Source organism: Ornithorhynchus anatinus, chromosome 2, assembly GCF_004115215.2.
Source record: "Ornithorhynchus anatinus isolate Pmale09 chromosome 2, mOrnAna1.pri.v4, whole genome shotgun sequence".
Classification (NCBI taxonomy): domain Eukaryota; kingdom Metazoa; phylum Chordata; class Mammalia; order Monotremata; family Ornithorhynchidae; genus Ornithorhynchus; species Ornithorhynchus anatinus.
Genome location: NC_041729.1, coordinates 1,045,268 through 1,062,692, shown reverse-complemented (window position 1 = coordinate 1,062,692; position 17,425 = coordinate 1,045,268). Strand labels below are relative to the sequence as shown.

Sequence of the window (17,425 nt, the reverse complement as noted above, 5' to 3'; positions counted from 1 at the left end):
TGTTACACTTGCTAAGTGTTTCCTAGCGTTGGGTTTGATATAATAATAATAATGTTGGTATTTGTTAAGCCCTTACTATGTGCAGAAAACTGTTCTAAGCGCTGGGGTAGATCCCGGGTAATCAGGTTGTTCCACGTGAAGCCCACCGTCTTAATCCCCATTTTACAGATGAGGGAACTGAGGCCCAGAGAAGTGAAGTGACTTGCCCACAGTCACATAGCTGACAAGTGGCAGAGCAGGGATTCGAACCCATGACCTCTGACTCCCAAGCTCGTGCTCTTTCCACTGAGCCACGCTGCTTCTCTAATACAGTACAAATGAGATGCAGTTCCTGCCCCACGGAAGGCTCACAATTAGGAGGAAAACAGGTATTCAATCCCCATTTTTCATTCATTCATTCAATCGTATTTACTGAGCACTTACAGTGTGCAGAGCACGGTACTAAGACCTTGGGAAAGTTCAAAGCAGCAATAAAGAGACACAATCCCTGTCCCAAACTCACCGTCTGGGGGTGGGGGGTGGCGGCAAACATCAGTAGAAATAATCAGATGGCGATATATATAAATAGAATTACAGATATATACATAAGTGGTATGGGGAGGGGAGAGGGGGGAAGAGCAAAGGGAGCAAGTCAGGGCGATGCAGAAGGGAGTGGGAGATGAGGAAATGCGGGGCTTAATCTGGGAAGGCCTCTGGGAGGAGATGGGCCTTCAGTAAGGCTTTGAAAGGGGGGAGAGAGTAATCGTCTGGTGGATTTGAGGAGGGAGGGCAGTCCAGGCGTGTGCAGGTTGGGTTGTAGAAAAGAGAAGTGAGGGGAGGTAGGAGGGGGCGAGGTGATGGAGGGCTTTAAAGCCAATGGTGGAGAGTGAACAGTTGAAGATGCCTGTTAAGGAGGGAAGGGGTGAGAGTTTTAATAAGGTGTGAAGGAATGGGGTCCGAGGGGGTGGCATTTGAGAGGAGGCAGGAGACCTCCTCTGGAGATGCTGCTGGGAAGGATGGGAAAATTGAAGAGGGACCAGGGAGGAGGAGGGACTGAGGAAGGGGAGGGGTGATTTTAAGGAGATCACGCCTGATGGGTGTTAATTTGCTTAAAAAAGTAAAATGGCCAGGTCACTGGGGGTAAGGGATGGGGGGAGATGGAGGGACAGGGGGGCCTGAGGCGGGAGTTAAATGTCTGGAACAACTGAGGAGGGTGATGGGTATGGGTGTTAATAAGGAATGAGAAATAGTTTTGCCAGGCAGAGGAGAGGACAGATTTAAAGCAAGAAAGGAGAAACTCAAAGTGGACAAGGTCGGCCTGATAGATTTCCGCCAGCTGAGATGAGAAAACCTAGCACAGGGAATAGAATAATGATGGTATTTATTAGGCGCTTACTATGTGGCAAGCACTCTAAGGGCTGAGTTAGATACAAGGTAATCAGGTTGTCCCACGTGGGGCTCACAGTCTTAATCCCCATTTTACAGATGAGGTCACTGAGGCACAAAGAAGTTATATGACTTGCCCAAAGTCTCACAGCTCACAAATGGTGGAGCCGGGATTAGAACCCATGACCTCTGACTCCCAAGCCTGTGCTCTTTGCTGCTTCACAGTGACATGCCCAAGGTCATGAGGAAGGCAAATAGCCGACGGGGTCTAGAACCCAGGCCCGAGCTACAAAGGTTAGGCCACAATTCTCCGGTTTCCAGGCACTGACCCCACCGATAGTGGAAAGAACACGGACCTGGGGGTCTGAGGATCCAGGTTCCAATTCTGACTTCGCCACCTGTCGTGTGACCTTGGGCAGATCTGCTAACTTCTCTGTGCCTCAGCTCCCTCATCTGTAAAAACAGGGAGTAAGACTGTGAAGCCCCACGTGGGACAGGGCCTGTGTCCACCCTGGTTACCTTGTATTTACCCCGGTGCTTAGTACTAAGCCTGTCATATACTAATCACTTAACAAATAACATTATTACCAGCATACAAGCATAATACCAGCATAGAAGCAGTGTGGTTTAGTGGAAAGAGCCTGGGCTTGGGAGTCAGAGGTCAGGGGTTCTAATCCCACCTCCACGATTTGTCAGCTGTGTGACTGTGGGCAAGTCACTTCACTTCTCTGGGCCTCAGTTCCCTCATCTGTAAAATGGGGATGAAGACTGTGAGCCTCACGTGGGACAACCTGATTACCCTGTATCTACCTCAGCGCTTAGAATAGTGCTTGGCACATAGTAAGCACTTAACAAACACCAGCACTATGATGAGAAGCAGTGTGGCTCAGTGGAAAGAGCCCGGACTTTGGAGTCAGAGGTCATGGGTTTGAATCCCAGCTCTGCCACTTGTCAGCTGTGTGACTGTGGGCAAGTCACTTCACTTCTCTGTGCCTCAGTTACCTCATCTGTAAAATGGGGATTAACTGTGAGCCTCATGTGGGACAACCTGATTACCCTGTATCTACCCCAGCGCTTAGAACAGCGTTCTGTGCATAGTAAGTGCTTAACAAATACCAACATCATTTTTAACAAATACCATTAAAAAAAGTATTTGTTAAGCACTTGCTATGTGCAAAGCACTGTTCTAAGCGCTGGGGGTGGGGGGATACAAGGTGATCAGGGTGTCCCCCGTGGGGCTCCCAGGCTTCATCCCCATTTTCCAGAGGAGGGAACTGAGGCCCAGAGAAGTGAAGCAAGCTGCCCCAAATCACAGAGCTGACAAGCGGCGGAGGGGGGATGATAATGTTGGTATTTGTTAAGCGCTTACTATGTGCAGAGCACTGTTCTAAGCGCTGGGGTAGATCCAGGGCAATCAGGTTGTCCCGTGTGAGGCTCACAGTGAATCCCCATTTGCCAGATGAGGGAACCGAGGCCCAGAGCAGCGAAGTGACTTGCCCACAGTCCCACAGCTGACAGGTGGCAGAGCCGGGAGTGGAACCCATGACCTCTGAGCCTCCCCAGCCCGGGACTCTTTCCACTGAGCCCCGCTGATCAGCGCCCATGACCTCTGACCCCCCGGCCCGGGCTCTTGGCCCCGAGCCACGCCGCTTCTCTAAGAAAGGAGGCAAATCCCATCTTTTGTGCCTCAGTTTCCCTCGCTGTGGAATGGGCCGGCGGGGGTGGTGAGGAGTCATGAGGACCGTCCCGCAACGTGGCACTGGAGGGAAGGAAGGCCTGCCGGCTGGGAATGAGTTAAGGGTGGGGTGTCCCCTCCTCCTCCTCCTCCTCCTCCTCCTCCTCCTCCTCCTCTTCCTCCTCCTCCTCTTCCTCCCTGCCTTCCCGGCAGCCTCAGCGACTCCCCCAAGGCCTGCTTCCCTCGCCCCCCTCGCGACACACACAAACACACACACTTACACCCCCCGAACACCAACACACAACCCCACCCGCACCTACACAACACACACAGGCGGCGGCCGCAGCGACGCGTGATTGACAACGGGGGCAGCGGGCGCGCGCGCGGCCTCCGCGCCCCCGCGGTACGTGTCCCCCCGCGCGGGTGCATGTGAGCGTGCGTGCGGGTGCGTGTGAGCGAGCGTGCGTGCGTGCGTGGCGGGGGGAGGGGGGCTGGGCCTGCAGGTCTGGTTGCCTGAGGGGGATTTAAAAGTTGGGCCTAGTGCAGGGGGTAATAATGATAATAATAATAATGTTGGTATTTGTTAAGCACTTACTATGTGCCCAGCACTGTTCTAAGCGCTGGGGTAGATATAGGGTAATTAGGTTGTCCCATGTGAGGCTCACAGTTCATCCCCATTTTACAGATGAGGTCACTGAGGCACAGAGACGTTAAGGCACACAGCTGACAAGTGGCCGAGCCGGGATTCGAACCCATGAACTCTGACTCCAAAGCCCAGGCTCTTTCCACTGAGCCACGCTGCTCCCTCTAAGGAAGCACTTGAGAGAGGACAACAGCACAAGGATTTGCATTCTCTGCCCTCATACCCCTGTCCCCCACTCCTCCATCTTTTGCCCTGGAAATCAGAAGGACCTGGGTTCAAGCCTTAGGGCTCTGCTTCTAGTCTGCTGTGTGACCTTGGGCAAAGTCACTTCACTTCTCTGTGCCTCAGTTACCTCATCTGCAGAATGGGGATTAAGACTGTGAGCCTCACGTGGGACAACCCGATTACCCTGTATCTACCCCAGCACATAAAACAGTGCTCTGCACATGGTAAGCGCTTAACAAATACCAACATTATTATTATTATTATTGTTAGTGGGCAGGAAACGTGCCGAACAAGTTTCGCAAGCAGTTAGCTGAGGGCTGGGCAAACAGTAAATAGTCAATAAATATCACTGATTGAATGAGCAGAGAGGGTAAGTGACTCGCCGCCGGTGACACAGCAGGCCAGGAGCAGAACTGGGAATGGGGAGCTGGGAATGGAAGCCGGGTTTCCCGTTTCCCTCCACTAGATGATCCGCTTCCCACCGGTGTGTGTCCATCCACTCCTCCATTCATTCATTCAATCATTCATTCAATCGGATTTACTGAGTGCTTACTATGCGCCGAGCACTGTACTAAGTGCTTGGGAGAGGACAACATAACAGTAAACAAACACGCTCCCTCCCCTCAACGAGTTTACAGACTAGAGTGGGAGACAGACATTGCTATAAATAAAAAAATGACAGGTCTGTATGTAGGTAAGTGCTGTGGGACGGGGCGGGAGGATGAATAAAGGGAGTAATCAGGGCGATGCAGAAGGGAGTGGGAGAAGAGGAAAGGAGGGCTTCGTCCGGGAAGAACTCTTGAAGATGTGCTTTCGATAAGGTGTCGAAAGAGGGGAGAGTCATCGTCTGTCGGATATGAGGAGGGAGGGCGTTCCAGGCCAGAGGCGGGACGTGGGCGAGATAGATGAGATGGAGGTACAGTGAGAAGGTTGGCATTTAGAGGAGCAAAGTGTGCAGGCTGGGTTGGAATAGGAGAGTAGTGAGGTGAGGTAGGAGGAGGGCCAAGCGGATCGAGGGCTTTAAAGCCAACGGTGAGGAGTTTCTGTTTGATGCGGAGGTCGAGCTCATCCTCTAGTTGGGACAACTATGTTATCAGAGCACTTCTGATCTTTTAACCTCACCTCAACTCAACCCATTCCCCTCTCCCTCCCCCGATGCCACCATCCTGGGCCATCAGATCAGAGAAAGTCAAGAAAATCCCACGCTGTGTGGGGTGGGATCAGGGCCTAGGCTCCGGGATTGTCAGATGCTGATGTCCCCCCGGCCTGGCCTCTCCAAGCCTGTGGCCATAGTTCTTGGACCCTGAGTCCCCGAGCTGAGGATGGGGGACACCGCATTCCTGAGGAAATCAGCGGCTCCGTGAGGGCCTTGGGGTGTATGTGTGAATTGTACTTACTGAGCACTTACGGGTGGGAAGGGTACTGTATTAAGTGCTTGGGAGAGTAAAATATAACAGACACATTCCCTGCCCATAACGAGCTTACAGTGTAAAGGGTGTGTGTGTGCCCGGTAGCTGGGAACACCCCCTCGCTGGACAAAGGTGGTCTGAGCAGGGTCAGAGCAGCATTAGCCCAGAGTTGGCACTGACTGTGGTGGATGTTTTGCAGGCCGAGGCTGGCACCGGCTTGAACGAAGGAGACCTGAATGGCGGTGGCAGAGGCGACACGCTCTCCCTGCAGGGCCCAGGGCAGCGGGGGATCGCGGATCCGGGCTGGTCCAGGGCTCTGAGGCGCCTCCGTGGGCCGAGCCCACCCGGCCTTTCCTGGGCTCCGGCCCGATCCTTCCCCCCCTTCCCTCCCTCGCTCCCTGTCTCCCTCGTGGCTCTGGGGAACCCCACCCACAGCGGACCCCAGGCCCGAGGCTCAGCCGCCCGGCCCCCATGCCTGGCCGGGCACTCGGCCACTCCCGCCCTCCGTCCCCGGCCGCCGGTTGCGGTTTGGCCCCCGGGGGCGCGGGCACGCCCCCGGTCCGGTGCCCCCAGCAGCGCCGTCCCGGGCCCGACTCCGGCCCTCTTGGCGCGGGGCCATGGGCCGCCTGGACGACCCGGCCAAGCGGAGGATCGTGGAGCTGCGCAAGGCCGGGCTGAGCTTCCGCAGGATCCAGAAGGTGCTGGAGCTGGACAACATCCGGGTGACGCCCCAGGCTGTCTACCTCTTTCTGAAGCGCAAGAACTTGGACCCCTGCCCCTCGCAGCCCCTGCAGCTCCCACATGCCCCTGACGGCCGGAGCAGCCGGAGGCCAGCCCCGGCCGGCTGGGAGGACCAGCAGCTCTGGGGCCCACTGCAGGAGGGTGGGGCCGAGCCCGGGGACAGGGTGCGGGTGCCCTTAGAGCACGAGCCGGAAGGCGAGGGCACGGACAGCAAAGAGGGCATCCGGATCGTCAGCGTGACCTCATTGAGTAAGGGCGGGGACGCCCGCGGCGAGGACCCCGGCCTGCCCACGGGATGCCCCGACCTGACCCCCGCCAATAGTAAGCCTCGGGCGGTCCGGGCCCGGTTCATCCAGAAGGGACAAATCTCCGTCCTGCCCACTCTTCCCTCTGGCCTAAGGGAGAGGGGGAAGCAGCCAGCCCTGGGAACAGACACCCCACTGGGGATTCCTATGGGAAGGAGGAGCAGGCAGATGGCGGGGACAGGGAGCAGGCTGCCATGCAGACAGGCAGGAGGGCTGGCTGGTGGGCAGACAGGTAAGGGGACAGACAGGTGGACAGACGGGCCGGGCTGATTGGCAGACAGGCTGGAGGGGACAGGCAGGTGGACTGAGGTGGCGAGCTGGTGAGCAGATGGGGGTACGGGGAGGTGGAAGGATGGAGCGGGCCAGTGGACAGACGGACGGGGGACCGATAGGCGGTCGGTTGGGGCGGGCTGGTGAAGACAGCTGTGGGGCCGGGCCGGAGGACGGACGGGGAGGGCTGGTGAGCACACAGAAGGGGGTCCAAACAGGTGGACGGACGGAAGGCGGACTAGTGACCGCCCTGCTGTCCTGAGTGGATGGTCACCTCCCTGAGCCTCGCCCTTCCATCTAGGCTCTGGGGGAAGCGGTCAGCTTCCTTCTCCCAGGCCCCGGGAGGTGGATTCCTAGACCCCTATGGCAGATCCTCAGCCCCCACCGTGGTTCCCGGCATCCTCATCCTCACCCTGACCCGTCCACCCACCTCTGCTCCGCTTCCAGGCGACCCCTGCCCCGCCGCCACCAGCCCGGGGGGCAGGTCGACCAGCGTCCGGCCGGGCCCTGCCGCCACCCTGAGCCGGGGACGCAGCCCGCTGCTGACCCCCAGGAACCCCGCCCTCATTGTCCGGAAGAAGATCGTGGACCGAGCCCTCCTCCTCCAGAAGAAAGTACGGGGGCTGGGGGGTCAAGGGGTTGGGGGGTCGGGGAGGGGCCGAGGGACCAGGAGGCCGAGGGCCCAATATGCCCATGTCCCCCACCAGGCTCCCTCTGGCGTGGGTAGGGGGGAGGGAGGCGGCGTACGGTCCTTGGTGCGTCCAGGGAGGGGTAGGCGTGGAGGATTTGGTAGCGGGAGGAGTGCCGCGGGCCGGACGCCATGTGGGATGCGGCGCGTGAGGCACCGAATCTCCCTTTTTCCTCCCCAGGCCGGTGTCCACAACGGTCAAGGGGGCTCGAGCACCTCCCCGCTCCCGCCTCTGCTCGTGGGGATGCAGCCGGCCTGCCCCGCCAGGCCCTGCGGGGGTCTGGCTGCCCTGCCTCGCCCTTTGGGGCCCAGCCCACAGGTCAGTGGGTACGGGGAGAGCGAGGCTCTCCACCCCTTTTTGCATATCTGCTTCGCCCCGCTCAGGCCCCTCCGCTGGGGCGGGGAGGTGGAGGCGGTCGGGCCGGTCCTTGCTGCAGGGGGAGGTCGGGCAGGGTGGGAAAGGGAACGAGGGAGACGGGAGGAGGGAGAGGGCCACGTAAATAGGAGCAGGGCTCTGGGCTCGGAAAAGCAGAAAGCCGGCGGGGAGGGGCGGGTGGGGGTCCCGGGCCCGGTCGGCCAACACGGCAGAGCTCACGGTTGCCCGGGTCTCGAGTTATCGGGTCCCCATCCCGGTTCTCTCTCCTTCCCTCCCTTCTCGTCCACAGGTGAAGGACGCAGGCACCCAGACAGGCCCTGGCCCTCCCCCGCTCTGGGCCGGTCAGCATGGCGGGGAAGGTCCTCCTGCGGCGGGCAGTGCCCAGGGCCTGTGGCAGAAGCTGGAGACCCTGCATCGGGACGTGCAGGCTTTGCTGCAGGGGCTGCAGGGGCTGAGCGAGCGGCAGGGCCGGCTGGAGCGGCAGCAGGAGCAGCAGCAGCGCTGCCAGCAGGAGACGCTGGCCACGCTGCGACAGCTCAGCGGGGCCCTGACCGTGGGGGCCTTGGCCGGGGTGACCGGGGACACCCCCGCCTCCACAGTGCCCGGCTTCAGCCAGTTCAAGATGGAGCTTCTGTGACCGGCCGGTGCCGGGACGGCGGCCGGAGCCCCGGCCTTCCCCCTGCCAGGGTGGCCGGACGGCCCCTTGGTTGCCCCATGGGTGACAGGACCCTGGAGAGAGGGAGGGTCACCGGGCCGGACCAGGGGGCATGTCTGACTGCCCGGCGGGCAGCCTGGGCGTCTCTGTATAAAGTGAGCGCCACCCAGCCCTCTTGCCTTCCCGTCTCTTTTCTCCCAGGTCGGGCCCGGCCCCTCACCGCCGTGACCGGCCCTTGGCCACGGCCAGTGACTCGAGACGAGAGTCCGCTCCCTCTGACCATCGGCTTCGCGGTCCGGCCTGGACCGCAGGGGAGCAGGGTCAGGGCCTCGAGGCAGCCAGTGTGAACGGCCAGTGCCGAGGGCCTGCTGTCCAGCCTATGAGCAAAGAAAATGACCCCCCCCGCAACCCACCTCAGGGATAGGCAGTGCAGAGTGGTCCCATTTGAGGTCCAGAAAAGAAAGGGCAGGGGAGGGACAGATGGTGAGACAGGAGAAGGGGCTGTTAGAAAGGGGTGGGCTCACAGCTAGACGACCCCTCATCTCCCTCCTTTCCTCTTCTCCCACCCCCTTCTGCATTGCCTTGACTTGCTCCCGGATAGAGCAGGGGCCTGGGAATCAAGATCATGCGTTCTAATCCCGGCTCCGGCAATTGTCTGCTGTGTAATCTCGGGCACGTCATTTCACTTCTCTGTGCCTCAGTGACCTCGTCTGGAAAATGGGGTTGGAGACTGTGAGCCCCACGGGGGACAGGGACTGTCCAACCCGATTTGCTTGTATCCACCCCAGTGCTCAGTACAGTGCCTGGCACACAGTAAGCGCTTAACAAATGCCATTATTATTGACTCCCCTCCAGCAACCCCAAAGCACTTATGCACATATCTGTCATTTATATTAATGACTGTTTCCTCCTCTAGACTGTAAGCTCACTGTGGGCAGGGAATGTGGCTACCGTTCCACTGTACTCTCCAAAGCACTTTCTACAGTGCTCTGCACACAGTAAGCACTAAATAAATACAACTGACTGACTCCCCACCCCCAGGGCAGAGGGCTGAGGAAGTGTAATCGAATAAAGAAGCCCTGGCTAAAGCTCCGATGGAGAATGTCTGCCCCCAGCCCTTGCCACCTGGACAGAGCCGCTGACCCCGCCGGTCGGTCCCTCGAGGAGGCCAACGTGCTCTACACCGCCCTGCCCCATCTGTTCACTTGGGACTGGCACCCGGGGCACCGTCCAGCTGCCTGACCCTGCTGCCAGCGTGCCCGGCGGGCAGGGAGGGATGGCCGCAGTAGGCCCAACCCACAATGGGGCACGTCCTGCGGGACGCGCCTGCGGCCTGCTCCGGGGAAGCTCGGGCCTGTGCAGCGGTGCCCACGCGATGCCGTGTAAGCATCCACCTAGCACCCAGTGCTCCCACGCCGCCCGCGCCACAATCCGCACAGAAATAGGTCCTGAGGTCGTTCGGGAAGGCTCCTTTACTGACAAGAGTCTGGTCACCATGGAAATGGGGAGACACCACAGACCGAGGACGATGGCGGATGGAGAAGCCTGGGCTGCCGCCCCCCGGGCCCGCCCAGCCCTGGGGCGGAGAATCTGGGTCTCTCGGTGTCCTGGCGCGCTGTGCCGATTCCGGACCCAGCATCGGTCGGGGGGACGGGACCCCCTCAGCATTGGCCCGCAGGGCGGGCCAGGTCCGGCACTGTGGGGGCTGAGGCGCGGGCCCGGGCCGGGCCAGACCATCCACCAGAGGCCCGGGAGGCACCGGTCCGGCCTCAGTGGGAGCCAGGTTCTGGTCTCCGGTGGGCCGGGAAGATGGCGGGAGGCAGTGAGGGCAGCGGGGGGGCGGCCAGGGCGGAGGAAAGGTCAGTGTGGTTGCAAGGGGCTGCGGGGCCCCGAGGTGGTTGGACGGAGGGGGCAGGGGAGGGAGCTGGTGCCCACAAAGGTCCTGCCCCGGGAGCCCCCCGGGGTACCGATGGCCCCTCCTTCAGCGTCCACAGGCCCCATGACCTGTGGGTGCTCAACACACACACACACATACACAACCACACACACCCCTTTCGGATCCACCAACACAGACCACCCTCCCAACCCGCTCCCACCGCACCTCCTCAAACACTCATACGGATACCCACCACTGCACACCAGAGCCACCTACCTATGCACCCACAGAACAAAAATAATTACAATTAAATCATGATTATTAAGTGCTTACTCTGTGCCAAGCACTGACTTGAACAGTAGGGCAGATAGGAGATCTTCAGGTCAGGCATAGTCATTGTCCCTCATGGAGCTCACAGTCCGAGGGCGACAGAGAATGGGTATCGAGTTCCCATTTTTACAGATGAGGAAACTGAGGCACAGAGAAGTTAAGGGACTTGCCCAAGGTCACCCTGAAGGCACGTGGCAGAGTCAGGATTGGAACTCGGGTCCCTCTGCTCTTTCCACTAGGCCTCGCTGCTTCTCACAGACACAACGGATACCCACAGACACATCTACATACGCATATCTACACACACGGTACGTACCCCGCGCACACACACTAAAGGTGCACTGTGTGTGGACAAACACACACACACAGACCCCAGAGGCCCATGCATTGTGCGTGAACATACACACCCCCCCACAAAGCCCATGCACTGCCCAGACACACACACATGCACGCACGTGCAGGGCTCTGAGGCGTGTAACGTTTCCTGGACAGCGCGCCAGTGACTCTCCCCAGGGTCCCTCCCGGGGGCCAGCTCCAGCCAGGCCTCCGGGGGCGGGGCCGGGAGGACCGCAAAGACCTGCCCCCAGCCCCACGCCCTGTCAAACCCGACTCCACGGTGCCCAGGACAGGCGGGGATGGGCGCGGGATGTCCCCCCCGTCACGACCCCGGGCTCGGCCCCTTCCCGACTGCGGCTGGCCGTGGTTTCTCGGCGGAGGCGGGGGCCCGACCTGAACGGCGGGTGGGGTTCGGAGCCCCTCTCCGGTCCCCGCCACATTTGGCGACGCTCGCACCCCTCATCGCATCCCCGCCTGGCCCGCTCCCCGCACTCCCAGCTGGCTGCCCTTGGTCCCCTTCAGGTTCCCTTACAAATTATACATTAAGACACGTTGGGAATATAAATTTACTGCGCTGCCCTCTCTCTCTCTCTTATATATATACTAAGTGTTGGCCTGGGAGGGGCCTGGGGCATCTAAGGGGGACTGGGGGTTCGGGGGGTGCTGGGGTGGGGGTTGGGGAGGGCCCAGGTGTCCCCCGTTCACTTCCCCCGTCCCTCAGCTGTAGTGCTGAAAGCGGTGTGAAACTCAGGAAGACTTGTTCCAACGAGATCTGGCTGACGGAATAGTCTTCCAGCCCCAACTTCTCTTTGGCTTTCTCCAGGGGTGCCAAACACCTGCAGGCACAGCACCGGCATCGTTCCCGGCTAAACGAACCTCGGCGGGCCAAGGATGGGGACGGGTGGGTCGGGGAGGCCTTCGGAGGGCAGACGGGCCGGGGCGGCCGCCGTCGACTCGGTCCGGCCAGAGCCCGGGGCCGGGTGAACCCGGAGCCCGGCTCGGACGGCCGCGGGGGCGAGCGTCTCCGGGGAGGGGGCTGAGGGTCCCCGGGGAGGTCCCCGAGGGAGACGCTAGGAAGGTCTCCTGTGCGGACCACACCCGCCCTCACGCCCCAGCTCCCCGAGAGGACAGCGGGTCTCGCGGGACAACTCCCTGATTGGCCCCGCCTCCCACTGGGGCCCACGCCCTGGGGTGAGGGGACGGTCCCCCAAGAGGCGTCCTGGGCCCCCATCTGGCTCACTCAGGCCAGGCCCCTGACCAGACCCAAGGGTTTCCAACCAGGGACGCCACAGCCCTTGCGGTGACCCGCCGGCCCGCTGGCCCTCTTCCAATCCGGGGTCCTGCTCCGACCCTCTTGGTCCCCCTCGTCGCCACCCGTGCCGCCCGGGCCTCCCCTGGGCCTCCCCTGGGGCTAGCCCCGTCACCGGGGCCGTCAGCCGGGCCGGCTCGACCTGGGCCGCGGGTCCCCACGCTCGCACTTACCTGGGCCCAGCTGAGGTTCTTGTTGGTCAGGTGATAGTGGACTAGCCCTTGGTGCTCGTGCTTCAAGATGCTGCCTGGAATTGAGGGCGGGGAGAGAGAGCGAGCTGCTGGGGAGGAGTTCCGCTGGGGAGGGGGTGAGGATGGGGCTACTGTCGGGAGGTGGGGAGTCACAGGGGAGAGGGCTGAAAATCAGCCACCCTGAGGGGCTGGTGCTCTCCCTCCCCACCACGGGCACGGGGAGGACGCAAGCAGCCCACCCAGGTCGGGCGCGGGGTGCGAGACGGGCACCTGGGAAGGTCTTCTCGACAAACTCCTTGAAAGCCGGCAGTTGGTCCTCCGCCCGGGTCTTGGCGAGGAGGGTGTAGCCGCTGCCGAACTTGCTCTTCAGGTGCTGCGGGCTGCCCAGGCACTTGAACTGACCGTTCACCATGATGGCCAGCCGGGTACACAGGGCCTCGCACTCCTCCATGCTGGGTGGGACACACGCGGGATATCAGGGTAGGCTCAGCCTGGCCGACTCCCCACCCCAACCTCCCCGGGGGTGTGGGGGGGCCCAGGCCGGGAAAGGGTGAGGGGCGGGGGCGGGCCCAGGGGGCCGAGGTCTGGGGTGCACCTGCCCCATCCCCCTCCCCCGAGACCAGCCTCCTGCCTCCGCACCGTCCCTCTCCCTGGACCTCGACTGGGCCCAGAGCAAAGGGAAAGAGCCCGGCCCCCACAGCACCTAGAACTGCAGGCCAGGTCACCGCTGACCCTTCCCGCGGGCCCAACGTCCCACTCTCCCGTGCTCTTCCGGGCCCCTCCGGCAGGCGCCCACCTGTGGGAGGTGATGATGATGGCCTTGCCACCCTCGCGGGCCCGCGTCACGGCGTCCCAGAGCAGGCGCCTGGCCACCGGGTCCATGCCGGTGGACGGCTCGTCCAGGAAGATGACCGGGGGTCCGCCAATCAGAGCCACGCCGGCGCTCAGTTTCCGCTTGTTGCCACCGCTGCGCTCGGGGAAAGGATGGGAGGCCGCCGTGAGCCCTGGCCGCGGCTAGCGGCCTTGGCGGAGAGCTGTTGGCCCTCGACGGCCGACGGTCGGCTTGGGGCTGGAGGAGGAGGAGGTGGGGAAGCGGGGAGCGGCCCTGACCCGTGGTTGTAGGCCCTAGAAAGCCAGCGGTCACTGCGGGGCTGAGGAGGAGCAGGGAGGGAGGCTGGGGGCACCCCAACCTGGGGCTGTGGTCCTCAATCAATCGTATCTATTGAGCGCTTACTGTGTGCAGAGCGCTGTACTAAGCGTCGGGAGAGTAATAAGAAGCGTGGTTTTTTGTTAAGGGCTTACTACGGGCCAAGCACTGTTCTAAGAACTGGGGTAGATACAAGGCAGTCGGGTCACACACGGATCCCGTCCCCACATGGGGCTCACAGTCTCAATCCGCATTTTACAGACGAAGTTTCAGAGAAGTTAAGTGGCTTGCCCAAGGCCACACTGCAAACACGTGGAGGCGTTGGGATTAGAACCCACATCCTCACTCTTTCCGCTAGGCCACGCGGCTTCCCCAACTGACACAGACATATTCCCTGCCCACAACGAAAGCTTACAGTCCAGGGGGGAGACCGACATTAATATAAATAAATTATGGACCTAAGCAGAATGGTGTAGTGGATAGAGCACGGGACCGGGAGTCAGAAGGTCATGGGTTCTAATCTTGGCTCCGCCACTTGTCTGCTGTGTGGCCTTGAGCAAGTCATTTCATTTCTCTGGGTCTCAGTTACCTCATCTGGAAAATGGGGATTAAGACTGGGAGTCCTCTGCGGGACAGGGACTAACGTCCACCCGGATTTGCTTAAGGGCTTAATAGATATAATTATTATTAATTATTATTAAGTGCCGAGAGGCTGAGGGAGCGGGAAATAAAGGGAGCAAATCCAAGCGCAAGGTGAAGCAGAAGGGAGTGGGAGAAGAGGAAATGAGGGCTTAGTCGGGGAAGGCTTCTTGGAGGAGACGGGCCTTCAAGGGGGTCACATGACCCTCAGCAGCCGGTGGTGGGTGTGGGGCTGGAGGAGGTGGGGGAAGGGAGGCGGCGGCGCTAACCTGTACACTCTGACCAGCCGGTCGGCGTGGGGTTCGAGGAGGAGGCCACGCAGCATGTTCTCCACACAGCTGCCGACGTAACGCTCGGGGACGCCCCGCAGCCGCGCGTACATGCTGAGCGTCTCCCGCCCGGTCATGTGGGGCAGCAGAGCGTCGAACTGCGGGCAGTAGCCGATGCGCTGCTGTGCCTGCCACGCCGAGAGGATCCCGGTCAGAGGGCCGGCGGCGGGGGCTCCCCTCCAGGCCCATCCCACCGGGGGCCGGGAGGGCGGTGAGGCCGAGGGGGTGGGTGGGGGCGGCGAGGCCGGCGAGGGCGGGCTACCTTCTTGACGTCGGCCAGGATGCTGTGGCCGTCCACGAAGGCGTCCCCCGCCGTGACGCTCTCGTCGCCCGTGAGCATCTTGAAGGTGGTGGTCTTGCCCGCCCCGTTGAAGCCCAGCAGGCCGAAGCACTCGCCCTTGCCGACCGCCAGGGAGATCCGGTCCACGGCCAGGAGGCAGCCGCTGCCGCCGTAGACCTGGGGAGGGCCGGGGGTTGGGCTCGGCGAGGGCGTCGGGGCCGGCGAGCGGCGGGGGGAACCCCCGCCCTCCAACCCTCCCGTCCAAACGGTATACCTTGGTGAGCTCCTTGATGACCAGGGGGCTGCTCAGAGCGGACGGCAGCTCGGGAGGGGACTCCAGGACTTTCTTGCGCTCGTCAGCCACGTCCCGATCTTCAGGCAACGGGGCCGCCCGGTCTAGCAGCTGCGCCTGCACCCGACATACGACCCACACTCACCCTGGTCTGAGGGCATCTGTGCACAAGCGTGTGTGTGTGCTTTTTTTACTGGTATCTGTTAAGCCCTTACTACGTGCCAGGCATTGTACTAAGCGCTGGGGTAGATATAAGATAATCGGGTTGGATGCTGCCCCCATTCCCCCAGAACCCATCCCATCTTCACATTCTTAATCCCCATTTTACAGATGGGGTAACTGAGGCATAGAGAAGTTCAACGACTTGCCCAAGGGCACAGAGCAGTCAAGCATGTTCTGGGAGTCAAGGTGGGGGGGAAATTACGCTCCTGGGGGCTCTCGCACCATGGGGATCATCAGGATGGGGGACCGTGAAGGAGGGGACCGGGAGGTGGCACTGGGGACACGGAGAAGGCATGGTGAGCACAGAGGGGACGCGGTGGGTGCCCACAAAAGACCCCGGGGAGCACAGAGAGGGGGTTGCATCCACAACCTCATTTTTCACTTTCGCACAGATCAAGTGACACTCTACCATCAGTTAATCAATGGTGTTTACTGAGCACGTACTGTGTGCAGAGCACTAGCCTAAGTGTTTGGGAAAGCACAAACACAATAGAATCGGTCACCATGAGCCCTGCTCCCAAGGACCTCCCATTCTTCTACTGCAGCGCTTCTTCCACCGCTCTGCCAATAATCTGCAACCGTGTTCCCAGCTCAACCATCAGCAACCCGATCGAAGCGACCCTTCCCTCCTAACTGACCCCCTCTCTCACGATACCTGCCGCTGACCCCTTGTTCACGTCCCACCTCCTGCCCGGAACTCCCTTCCCCTTCAAATCCGGCAGAACACCGCCCGTCAAAGCCCTTATGAGATCACACCCCTGCACACAGTAAGCGCTCAATAAATAGCACCGATTGATTTGCTCACCTCCTCCAGGCCTTCCCTGACTGACCACTCATCTATTCCCTGTAGGCTTTAAGTTCCTTGAGGGCAGAAATCGTACCAACTCTACAGTACTCTAGAGAAGCGGCGTGGCTCAGTGGACAGAGTATGGGCCTGGGAGTCAGAAGGTCATGGATTCTAATCTTGGCTCCTCTACTTTGCTGTGTGACCTTGGGCAAATCATTTTACTTCTCTGTGCCTCAGTTATCTCATCTGTAAAATGGGAATTAAGACTGGGAGCCCCACATGGGACAGGAACCCTGTCCAACCCGACTGGCTTGTATCCACCCCAGTGCTTAGTACAGTGCCTTGCACATAGTAAGAACCTAATAAGAACCATAATTATTATTATTATCATCTCAGTAGGGGGTGTGGAGAGGGAATGGGTGACAGGTACTGGGCTGAAAAAGGGGCATGGGGTGGGGAGTGTTTATTTTTCATGGTATTTACTGAGCGCTGACTTGATGTCATGCACTGTGCTAAGCCCTGAGGAAGGCAGAAGGGGATCAGACTGGACATAGTCCCTGCCTTGTCCTTCTTGGGGCTCACCATCCAAAATGAAGTGAGAGGCAGAGACCTTATCCCCATTTTACAGACGAGAGAAATGAGGCCCAGAGAGGCCAAGCGGCTTTCCTGAGGTCACACAGCAGGCGGGGGCAGAGCTGTCCTAGTCTCCCGGCCCGGGGTTCTCTCCACTGGGCCATGCTATTATCCCCATTTTACAGAGGAAGAAACCGAGGCCCAGAGAGGTTGAGAGATTTCCCCGAGGTCGCCCAGTGGGCCGGGGCAGGGCTGGACTAGAAGGTGGGGATCTGGCCTTCTGACCCCGGGTTCTCTCCACCGGGTCACGCGGCCTCTCGCCCCATCGAACAGAGGAGGAAACTGAGGCGGAGAGGTTGAGAGGCTTGTCTGAAGTCACACAGCAGGCCGGGGAAGGGCCGGAAGCCGGGGCTCCGGTCACCTGGGCCCGGGCTCTCTTCACCGCCCAGGTAGCTAGGGGATGCCGCCTCGCCCTGGGCCACTCACCCACTTGCGCCTCCGGCACGCGGCCCACACCAGCCTCCGCAGCCTCCAGAGGAGGTCGGCCTCGACGAGGAACAGCAGCAGGAGGAAGCAGACGCCCTGGACGGCCATGGAGGTCAGGTACGTCCCGATCCCGGGAGTCTCCCACGCAAAGAAATCCAGCTGGTAGCTGATGTCTGGGTGGGTGGGAAGCGGAATGGAGATTAGACTGTAAGCGGAATGGAGATTAGACCGTAAGCCCGTCAAACGGCAGGGACTGTCTCTATCTGTTGCCGACTT

At 60.6% G+C, this 17,425-nt stretch overlaps 2 protein-coding genes across 2 annotated transcripts in view; one reads left to right on the top strand and one right to left on the bottom strand.

Annotated features, from left to right (window-relative positions):
- Positions 1-3,253: 3,253 nt before the first annotated feature.
- Positions 3,254-8,522, top strand: LOC103167941. The gene is made up of 5 exons (XM_029049338.2): positions 3,254-3,443; positions 5,517-6,379; positions 7,081-7,247; positions 7,503-7,640; positions 7,987-8,522. Exons 2-5 carry the CDS (start codon positions 5,935-5,937, stop codon positions 8,332-8,334), a joined length of 1,098 nt encoding a protein of 365 aa, XP_028905171.1. The 5' UTR covers positions 3,254-3,443; positions 5,517-5,934; the 3' UTR covers positions 8,335-8,522.
- Positions 8,523-9,553: 1,031 nt separating this feature from the next.
- The window catches only part of ABCA3 (ATP binding cassette subfamily A member 3), a 56,550-nt gene continuing 48,678 nt past the window's right edge, over positions 9,554-17,425 (bottom strand). Inside the window, 10 exon segments of the mRNA XM_029057518.2 lie at positions 9,554-10,294; positions 11,541-11,717; positions 11,719-11,730; positions 12,377-12,450; positions 12,665-12,846; positions 13,191-13,361; positions 14,450-14,637; positions 14,772-14,966; positions 15,064-15,198; positions 17,150-17,322. Coding sequence (XP_028913351.1) covers positions 9,554-10,294; positions 11,541-11,717; positions 11,719-11,730; positions 12,377-12,450; positions 12,665-12,846; positions 13,191-13,361; positions 14,450-14,637; positions 14,772-14,966; positions 15,064-15,198; positions 17,150-17,322 — 2,048 coding nt within the window.